The 12,500-nt window shown below is 28.9% G+C and overlaps 1 protein-coding gene across 4 annotated transcripts in view; it reads left to right on the forward strand.

Annotated features, from left to right (window-relative positions):
• The window catches only part of LOC115214995, a 482,072-nt gene that overhangs the window by 176,199 nt on the left and 293,373 nt on the right, over positions 1 to 12,500 (forward strand). For all 4 annotated transcript variants that reach the window (XR_003881947.2, XM_036505419.1, XM_036505418.1 and 1 more), the window contains exon 3: positions 4,693 to 5,769. Coding sequence is in view for 3 of the 4 variants with exons in the window: in XM_036505419.1 (XP_036361312.1) it covers positions 4,693 to 5,769 (1,077 nt within the window). In the remaining variant the exon portion in view is untranslated. The remainder of the gene's footprint in view (positions 1 to 4,692; positions 5,770 to 12,500) is intronic.

Genomic DNA, 12,500 nt, shown 5'->3' on the forward strand with positions numbered 1-12,500 from the left:
TTCATAGCTATCCCATCACACTGCTCATGCTGTTTCCTATTCAATCATATTACCAATGACTGATATATAGCTACCTATCACTGTCTCTCTTCTGTTACTCCCTCTCCTATCATCTTATCACTTTGTTGTCCCACCTGTCTTCTTTCATCTTCTTGGTAACCACTGTCATCTATTCACGTTCACAAACACATATATCATGAAAGACTGAAGACTACATAAAGCAGAGAAGTCTATGTGTGTATGAGAAATGTGTATGTAGACGCTTTAAATATGAAATATACAATTTTATTTCAAATTTACATGAAAACAAGTAACTTCAAATTGTTTAGGTGTATAAATCTATTTATTACTCATAAATATAGTTTTATTGTAGAACTTGTAACAAAATTGTTAAATATAATGTTGGTTGCATAAATTAAACTAAGCTTTAGTTTGCTTGAGCACTTTTAGTCTAAAGTCAAAATAACTTTTCATTTTTACACATTAGACATTCACTTTTAAGCATTGATCATCAATAACCATATGATGTAATCTTATCTTTATAAAATACATGCTTTGAATTATTTCTACTTAAGATTGGAAACAACTATAGATTTTGAAAATGATCTATGGTTAAATTTATGTTTGATTAAATTAATCTCATTGATTAAACTATGCTTTTTTTTTTCTTGCAATTTGACAGGTTTTAAAAAATAATTATGAAATTGTTAATATTAATAATGATAATGTTACTTATAATGACTATTCCAACAACAACAACAATTATAATTATGTAATAACAACAACAACAACAATAATAATCATAATAATAATAATAATAATAATAATAATAATAGGCCTATTTAAATTTACCTAAAAAAAAAACTGAGCAATTCCAGGGAAAGTTTTTCTAAAACTTGCCTACTCATGAGTTAAATTTTATTCTTTGGGTTTAATTAAGGATCGTCGTCGGGTAGAAGCCATGGATGGTAGCAAAGAAATTAGCTGAAAGGTATACATATCACTTTTTGGTGCCGCTCTTATCTGTCTTGTTTCTTTTCGCTACCATACATAGGTTTTAGGATAAAATTGTTCTTATGAGTAGGAAGTTTGTCTCCATTGCCAAATAATGCATAATTTTTTTTGATATTTTCTCTTCCTCCTTTTAAAAAATTTACTATTAAACTTCACTTTAAAGGTGCCATAATTTGTAGTTATAAATAATTTGTGTTTATATGTCATTTAAACTTGCAGAAATTTAAGAGTCCATAAAATTTTACCTCATGTTCCAAATATATGTTTCATCTTCTTTTCTCTATAAATGATGATTTTCATTTTTTTTTTCTCACATTCAACTGCATTTACTTACTGAATATATTCTTTCTTCATTGTTCAATTATATTCCACTTGAATTTGTATACTTGCTACACTTAAATATACATATTTAGTTTCAAATATATATACCATTTACACATGTAAGCATAAAAAAATATGAGTGTGAGGGTGCCAGAGACAGAGAGAGTGTGTGAGAACACATACATATACTCTATGTATACACTCTCACTTCTGCAACACAAAGATACACTAGGAAACCAGCTCATAGATTGTGAAACTAGATCCACCTTAGTTGTTTCGTTGTACATTTGAAAACAAAAGTAATTCAGCATGCAACAGTTGTCCTAAGTTTCAAAAATAGGGACCAGCATTTTCTGGGAGTACCTTCACCATTGGTTGGATTTCGAGAAGGTGGTTTATTTTCATCCACGTAATGTCATAAAAATGGACCTAATCACACACTCTTATTATCCTGACTGATGCATAAAGAAACTCTTGTAATACAATTACCTCAATTTATTCCACAATGTAAATGCATTGACATGGGGAATTATCTATACACACATTCATCACTCATACACACGCACATACACCCCCCACACACACATATGTATATATGTATACATTATATATATATATATATATATATGTATGTATTGTTTATTGCACACAGAATATAGTTATATAGTTATGAGCTACTCAACTACTCATAGTTACATACATTGAAGATGTTTTCCAGGTAGGATTGAATAACGTGCCTAGTATCTCCAAGCAATCTTTAGGCTCAATGCATATGACCTATACAAGTTACAAATTGGAACAAGAGAAACCATGAGAAAAACAAGAGAAAAGTAGATGCAAAAAGTGGAAAAGTGAAAGAAATAGAAAAAGAAAGGTTTAAAGGTGAAGACTTAAGATTATGCCCTCTTTGACCATAAAACCACAAAGTTAGTTGATGCAGAATAAACAGAAGGGGTTTAAAGTTTGTGTTACAGTCGCTCAATCCAGAGAGGGTGATGTTCTCCAATTTGCCAAAAGAAACTTGTCCATATATATGCATTTGCTGAAAATTTCAGATCTGCAATTCAGCAGCATGGTGGAATTCTTAGATCTGAAAAGGATATATGATCTTTCAGCTACTCATGACTCACATTCTTTAGATCCATTAACATATGGCATTATATGAAGTAGATGTAACAGCAATGCTACATGATAATGTGACCAAAAAGGACTATTGCAAAGATGACTTCAAAAATGCTAACTGCCTATCTACTTTCCAGCACGTGGACAAAAGTAATGTTAATAAGTTGGCTATCCACATTTGAGGTTTAAAGACCAATTCCATGCCACATAAAATCAAGTGGAATAGTGTAGAAAAAGTCATGCCATATATTAATGGATTAAAGAAATGCATCTTATGTGTAGCTGAAAAATCACATACTTTTTAGAGCTAAAGAATTCCACTTCACTGCTAAATTCCAGATCTGAAAGTTTCAGCAAATGCATATATATGGACAAGTTTCTTTTGGTGAATTGGAGAATACCACCATCTCCATATTCAGCAGCTATGTTGCAGACTTTAGACCCCTTCTCTTGATTCTACATTAACTAGCTTTATGGCTTTATGGTCAAAGGGTATATAACACTAATTTTTCTTCTTTCACCATTTTTTTTTTGTTTCTGTTACCCTTTCACTTTTTGCCCCCACCTTCCTCTCATTTTTTGTCTTATGATTTCTCCTGATTTATAACTTGTATAGACCATGTGTACAGAGCCTGAAGTTTGCTTGCAGACACTAGGCATGTTATTAAAATCTGCTTAGAAAACATTACCGTTGTATGAACTGTTTGTAACTATATACCATGTAGAGTAAACAATATACATGTATATGTATGTATATATGCATATGTATATATATGAATATATATATTATTTGTATGATAGATAGATAGATAGATAGATAGATAGACAGATAGATAGATAGATAAATAGATAGACAGATAGCTAGATAGATAGATAGATAGATAGACAGAAAGATTAACATTTATACTAACTCCTCCTGTATTTTAATAGACTTAGTTCTCATTTCCTACACTATTTTCCAGGAGGTTAAACATACTTAAAATATTTCTCTTTCAAAAATAGAAACTACATACACCCCCAACCCCCACAAAAACAATGAAAGCAAAATCTTGAATTCAACTTTGTCAGTTGTTGATAATCAGCAAGAATAAATGTCCGTACATTAATGCATGTACACCTACACACACGCGCACATACACACATGCACTCATATGCATACACACACTCCCCCATCATTTTTTTTTTATTCAAAATCTTTTCATATACCCTAAAATATTTTTCCTTTTTTTTTGCAGTACAGCTTGAAACCTATTTCATATAAATGTTATTTTCATTCTTGATATAGTTATTGTTTTTTTACCTATCAATGGCTTTGCTTATATTCTTATATATTGTATATTTATTTTTGGTTTGTCATTGTTGTTGTTGTTGTTGTTGTTGTTGTTGAATATGTTATCCCTGCTTCTTGTTCTCTTCCAGCTTTTATTAGTGATTACTTCCAATTTTCAGACTTCTTTATAAATATGCTTATACAGTATATGTATATATATACATTTATTACATATATATATATATAATATATATATATTATATATATATATATAATATTTATATATATGTATAAGTATATATTTAGTATATTTATGTATGTATTTATATATTCCCATACATACTATCTGCTATTCTGTGGATTGTCAGCGTAACAGCTAGCACACCTCTTCATGTACAGCATCCACTACCAATTTAGTGGCTAAAGCTGGCTGCTATAAAAATATCAAAGCCGTCTCCTACTGTCCCTATGGATGACCCACAATTATTTACTACTACCACCACCACTATTATTACTATTACAATCATTACTATTACTACTACTACTTTTACAACTACTACTGCTACTACTACAACTACTATTACTACCACTACTACTACTAATACTACTACCATCTCCGCGTCCTCCATTACTACTACTACCACCACCTCCACCTACTACTACTACTACTGCTACTACTACTACTACTACTACAACTACTATTACTACTACTACTACTACCATTACTACTACTACTACTATTCATAGCATATCTTACATATGCTACTTTGCTTTCAACTGTCTTTCTTCCAATTTTTTTTTTTTAAATTCCTTACCCACTCCTTATCTTGTCAAAGTCATGCTTTGGTGTGAGTAACAGCTTACTATTATTTATTTAAGTCCCTATCTAGGAGTATCTTTTAAGAGATCCATTCGTTAACCTGTGTATTTTTTCAGCGTTACCAGAATTTGAAAACATTTTTCAGGTCTTGGCCATTGTGTCCATTCTCTTCATTGTCCTGTCTACCGTGGCGCTAACATTAAACACAATTCCTGGGCTCAAAGGTGAAGGAGAGCAGGAAGGGGCTGATAACCCACAGCTTGCAATTGTAGAAGCTGTTTGCATTGGATGGTTTACCTTGGAATATCTGGGACGATTCTGGGCCTCCCCGAATAAGTGGAAATTTTTCAAAGGACCTTTGAACATTATAGACCTATTGGCAATCATGCCTTATTTCATTTCCCTAGGATTGACTGAGACCAACAAGAGTACGACGGAACAGTTCCAAAATGTCCGCAGAGTGGTGCAAATCTTTCGAATAATGAGAATTCTGCGAATTCTAAAACTTGCAAGACATTCAACTGGTCTGCAATCCTTAGGGTACACTTTACAGAGAAGTTATAAAGAGCTAGGTCTATTAATGATGTTTTTGGCCATTGGAATACTCTTATTCTCAAGCCTTGCCTACTTTGCGGAAAAAGACGAACCAGGAACTAAGTACGTTAGTATCCCCGAAACATTCTGGTGGGCTGCCATCACTATGACGACGGTAGGATATGGTGACATCTACCCGACGACGATCCTGGGAAAAGTTGTTGGTGGCGTATGTTGTATTTGTGGTGTGCTAGTTATTGCGCTTCCAATTCCAATCATTGTCAATAATTTCGCCGAATTTTATAAAGATCAGATGAGAAGAGAAAAAGCATTGAAACGTAAGGAGGCTCTCGAGCGGGCGAAGAGGAATGGAAGCATAGTCTCCTTCCACTCCGTCAATCTGAGGGATGCCTTCGCCAAAAGTGTCGACTTAATGGATGTTGCCTCCGAGGTTCCTAGAAACGACTGGGATACAAACAGTGTGGAGACGAAATCCATGAGTTCACCACCGCCTTGTGTGATGCGGGGCTCAAACCCCAATACACCCAAGTTGAGTGGGCAAGGTGGAACAACAAACTTCAACTGCAAAGAGAATCAGGAAAATCCCAGCAACACCAACCTGTTGGATATAGATGAGGAGTCTTTGCATCGGATGACGACCCAAGCTTCAACTGATACTTCAATGCAGGTGAGTGCTTTCAAACTGTTTCATTTTCTTTGACATTTAATTAACAGAATCAGTATAATATGTAAAATCTTTAAACTTTTACCTAAATATATTTATAGAAATTGTTATAAAATGTTTTCTATGTTACTTAAACTGGGATTTCTTTCTTTAATTTCCTTTTTATCTTTATATTTGCTTTTGCTTTCAAGCTTTCTCTTCTACCCTCTATCTTTCATTCTAAATCCCTTTTTCTGTCTGTATCTCTCTCTCTCTCTTTCTCTCTCTCTCTCTCTATCTCTCTCTCTCTTTCATGCTTCTGCTTCTTTTACTCAAAATTTTTCAATCTTTTGCTCCCTTTCACAATATTTTCCTCCACTTCCTTACATTCTCAGCATTTCAGTTTTTCATTCACCATCAACTAATTAAAAATATTTCTTCTAATTCATAATGCTTTATATCTGCATTTGTGAAAACTGAAAAATGGATCAAATTTGCAAAATGATTTATTAACATTTCTTATTTAACTTTTCCATAAAAATTACTTGCATTGCTTTCAGGATAATTCAATATGTATATACTAACACTAATTTATTTTAAAAATTGATTTAAATATACTTACATATATAGTTTTGTCAACAATGATTGAGTACATTCCAATTTTTTCTACACCAATGATGCATGCATATACTTCTTTCTCCTTCTTTCCTCTTTCTCTATCTATACCAAATATGAAGCTAACTGTTTATCTCTGCCTAATCAGTAGATCTGCCTGTCTAGCAAACTATCTGTTTCTCTCTCTATTCTCTCTATGTATCAGTTCTTGTTTTTTTTTTGCCTATTTATCTTTCTATTTATCTGCCTACCTATCCTGATATACACCAATCAACTAACCTAAAAATAGACCAATCACCTAACTACATAAACCACAAAAACACACAGACACCCTCGTAGACAGACACTTGTTGATATATATATATATTATATATATATAATATGTAGATATTATATATATATATAATATATATATTATATATATATATGTATAGATATTATATATATATATATATAATATGTATATATTATATATATATATAGTGTATAGGTATTCTATATATATATATATTATATATATATATATATATATATAATATATATATGGATATTATATATATATATATATATATATAATATATATTATATATATATATATATATAATATATATAGAGATATTATATATATATATATATAATATATATATATAGATATTATATATATATATTATATATATAATATATATAGATACATATATAATATATATATATATATATATATATATATATATATAGGTATTATATATAATATATATATATCTTTATATATAAAATTGAAGTTATGTGTGTGAGACTCTGTCTCCTCCGATTTAGATTCCTAACTATTCCCACATTTTGCGGTGCAGTTTAACCAAAACCAGGTATCTTATAGTCGTCATTCATATCGACCCATCCTGGGTATTAGTGTACATCTACGATGAGTCTACAATTTTAAAAAGAAAAATTTACCATCATTTTTCCGCATTTTTAATGATTTTTGCTCAGGTTATATAAGGGATGTAACTCTCTAAAAATGCTTATATAGTTATTTCCTTTACAAACCCGAGCAACGCCGGGCGATACTGCTAGTATATATATATAGATATTATATAGATATATATATATATTATAGATATATATAGATATTATATAGAATATTATATAGTATATAGATATATATATATATATAATATATATAGATATTATATATATAATAAATATATATAGATATTATATATATATATATAGATAATATATATATAATATAATATATATATATATATATATATATATATATATATATATATATATATTTTATTATATAGATATAATATATATATAATATATATATTATATATTAAATATTTTATATATATTATATATTATTATATATTATAAATATTTTATATATATATATATATTATATATATTAAATATTTTATATATATATATATATTATATATATATATATAATAAATATATTTTATATAGATATTATAAAATATTATATATATATATATTATATATATATATATAATAAATATATTTTATATATATATTATAAATATATTATATATACATATATATATAATAAATATATTATATATCCATATATATATAATAATATATTATTATATATATGTATTATATATACATTATATATATAATAAATATATTATATATACATATATATATAATAAATATATTATATATACATATATATAATAAATATATATTAATACATACATATATAAATATATTAATATATATATATTATATACGTATAAATAATAAATATATTATATATATATATATTATATACGTATATATAATAAATATTATATATATATAAGATATACATATATATAATAAATATATTATATATATATATGTAGATATATATGTACATATATATATATGTATATATATATACATATATATATGTATGTATATGTATGTATATATATATGTATATATATGTATATATATATGTATATATATACAACCCATGCTAGCATGGAAAATGGACGCTAAACGATGATGTATATATATGTATATATATATATATATGTATATATATGTATATTTAGATAAATATATATACATATGTACTTGTGTGTGTGTATATTATATGAGGTAGTTTTGGTGAAGCGTTGTGTGGTATAACTTTAAAGAATGTAGATATGTAAGGCTGGAACAATGCAAGAAAGTACAAAGTAAACTACAAAATGAAAAGAAAACAGAACAAAGTTGCAGTTTTACCTTGAATTTCTATATTTCGAGGTGAAAAGCCCTTCTTCAGGAAGAAATTCAAGATAAAACTGCAACTTAGTTCTGTTTACTTTTCATTTTGTAGTTTTCTTTGTACCTTCTCACATTGTTCTGGCTTTACACATCTACAGTCTTTAATATATAAGTCATCTTAGGTTATTTCATATTAATTATAGTATTAATGCTGAAAAACCAAAACAATTCTGTATAAATTTTTAATTTAAAGGGGAAACAAAATAGTTAGCTTTGATAAATGGTGGTTATCTTTCTTCAAGGAGAGAAATATAACAAGGATGGAAAAGAAGAAAATTGGTGTATGAAAGAAAAACCATGTTGATAAATGAAAACAGGGGAAGTTAGGAAAGGAAAGAGTAAAGAAAGACTGAATAGCAATTTCTTGCATCTATGCATTTTATGGGGTTCTTGTTAGATGAAGGTAGCATTTTCCAGATGTGTAATAGGTACTGTGAAAGTGTCTGGTCCTCAAAATCCTTAAAAAATAAAACCTCTCTTTGCATACCAGATCAGAGGTGTTGGGGATATACAGATACTTTGAAAAGTATCTATTGTGCAACTGTAAAGAATCACTTTTATCTGAAAAACCCACACATATTCATGGATAACTGATAATGCTTCATCTGAAACTTTCTTTGCTCTTTACTCTTCCAGCATTTCTCCTTTTATCCTTTGCCGTATCATTATTATTATTCCTTCATGCATCTATTTCCCCCTTTTTCACATTCCTATTAAATCCCATAACTTATGATGGGTGTCAACTTCTCTTAATTACATTCAATTACTTTTCACCTTCAACGCTTTTTCTCTCCAAAGGCTTCAATACCACAAATAAGAAAGAATAACTTAACATTTCCTTTGGGTGAGTTATTCACCTTGATGAAAGCATAAATATGAACAAAAAATGATTTAAATACTTAGATATTTTTTGGTAGAGGTAAACAAAACCTGAAAATTGAAAGCATGAAACTAATGGTAGCCTATACAATGAGTTAACCTGTATTACTTTATAAATATAAGTATACTACTCTACATCTTTGTTCTGAGGCTATATATATTTTTTACATTTTCATATTATTTATCAAGAATGATATATATACATATGCATACACATATTTGTATGCATATATATATATATATTAGAAGAAATGATGTACTCAGAGAATCGGATGGTTTATACTTACAGATATTTATTTGTATATTACATTTTTTATATATATATCATATCACTTTGATCATTAGCGCTTTCTCCCATTTTAGTGGGGTTTTCAAATCAAACTAAGTTCCTGTGTCAGGAGTTTTGACCATTTTATAGAGTTTGTAGTGGTGGGGTGGAATATAAGACAGTACTAGAGGGTGATGGATGAGGAGAAAGTGAGAGAGAGAACGTGTGTATGTGTGTGTGCGTGTGTGTGTGTGTTTTTGTATCTGGGATGAGTGCTAAAGAAAAAGAGGGGAAGGGAGAGGGAAGAAGAAGAAAAAAAGAATTTTTTTTGGTCTGCTGGACAGAATATTGACTCCAAGAGGGTTGTAAGGCCTTGGGCAGTAGTAGCATAAGAATAAGTAGGAAAAGAATAAAGTCAGGTAGAATAACCTAAAATGAAATTAGGATATGTCAATGAGGGTAATTGATGGAAACATCTGGGGATAGCAGAAAGAAAACATGAAGGTTAAAAATAGAAAAGTAAGAAAATAAAAAAAAGTGAACTTTTAGAATAGAAGTGTTAAGAGGTAAATAATTAGAGAAATCTAAGTATGAGTGTTAAATAGAAGGAAGAAAAAGGTATTATATCGATTGACTGGTAAATTCTTGATGTGAATGAATAGGTGTAATAGATTAATATGTGTGATAAGAGCCCTCAGCCAGTATCTGAGGGGTATGGGTTCAAGTCCTGCAGCCATTCACTGGCAACTTTTTCCTGTTTTTTAAGGGTAAAACACCCAATCTTTCTGTTGTCTACATGGCTATACATGTTGGAAATCTACTTTCTTCTCTGTAAAGATTAATATGTATTTATTTTGCTTTCTAAGGTTAGATTTTTAATTTTAGTTTTAAATGTAATGGAATAATGTTAGGTCTTTTTATTAGTATTGTAGCTGAAAAGGATTTAACAGAACCTACAAAATAAATCATAAAGAATTTTATGAATTTTAAGTTGACGCTATGAACATTTGAATTTTTAGACTCGCAAATTTTATAGTCATCTAATTCAATTGATACTTGATACATTAAGCTATTTTCTTATTCTTCAAACTGGATTTTAGGTGATGTCATGAATTACGCTTGGTTTTTGGCATCGAATTTAAGTTTAAATTATATATGGTTAAGTTGGTTTACATTAGAAGATGCATAGACAAATGGATTTTGAATGTAAAGTTAACTTTGGAAAGTTATTTATTCACAATATATTTAAGTTAATTGTTTCAAGTATTAGTTGTAGATATAGGTAAGACTTTTGTTTATGCATTCACAGGAAATTGTATTTATGTCAGGGACTTAAACTCCAGTATAAGATGTAAAATATAATATAATGTAATAGGAAAATATCATATGATATAGTGATATATCATATAACATATATACTATTATAGAATATATGTACAACAAACGTGTCTTAATATGTTTCATTGTAGCATAGAATGCATGTCAGTAGCTGAGTATTCCACAGACATGTATACCCTGGACATAGTTCTCAGGTAGAATCAGCATGATATACTGTGTGATAAGGGTATACTTTTGAATAGAGATACAATCACCCAACAAGCTACTACATGACTGTGAATTGAGCTTTATAACCATTCAACCACATCATGTCCATATCAATAAAAGCATATGCACACTCAGAAAGATATACATAAATATTTATGTGTGTGTGTGTATGCATGTATGTATATATATATATATATATATATATATATATATATATATGAAAGAATGGAGTTGAACGACGAATTAACAAAATTCCTTTATTTTCGACATATGTTTCGAAGGCTGCATATTCCTAATTGCGAAGGAATAAGGGGTGCATTATGCCGCTTTCTCATCAGGAAAAGCAAGGAACTTATGTCAACATCAAGATGCACAAAAAACTTTTAGATGACTGCCCACACGGAGCCCATAGTGAAAAAAAAAAAAAATTAATCCATAACAAGATAATTCATTCAACTACTCATATATATATATATATATATATATATTCATGTAATATATATATGTATGTGTATTTATATATATATATATTTACACCAATGGATACTCCTAAACCAGATGTTCAGTATCTCATCCATGAGGGACTGATGTTAGATGGGTTGAAACAATTGTAGTGATCAATGAACATTCTCCTCGTATCTTCCATCTTCTATCTCTCTCATTAATTAAATATGTATGTATACATATTATTGTATTTCAAGACAGTCTTGTTTTTTTGTTTTTTTTTGCCAAATAAACACACACACTATATATCCATATATTTGTTCTTCACTCATTTATTACTGTTCTTTTATTTTTCTTTTTAACTCATGTCCATTGTCTGGAAATCTTTCGTCACTCATCTGTGACCTCTTCAGCAACACGTTTCGTTCTTGTGTGTGCTCTTGTTCCACTTATTCTATTCTGTTCTTCTTAGAGTTCATGTGTTTATTTGGCAAAAACAAAAAAAAAACATCCCAAAATACAACAATATCTGTTTCAACATACCATTTTAAATCAGGGATCTTGCAGCTCAAATTGATAAACATATATATACACATATATATATATATATATATATATATATACAATACATGTTTGCATATGCATATATATATCTATATTATGTATGTAAATATATGTGTATGCATACGCACACACACATATATATAATGCATGTACATAT

Source organism: Octopus sinensis, linkage group LG8 (assembly GCF_006345805.1).
Source record: "Octopus sinensis linkage group LG8, ASM634580v1, whole genome shotgun sequence".
In the NCBI taxonomy this organism is placed as follows: Eukaryota; Metazoa; Mollusca; class Cephalopoda; order Octopoda; family Octopodidae; genus Octopus; species Octopus sinensis.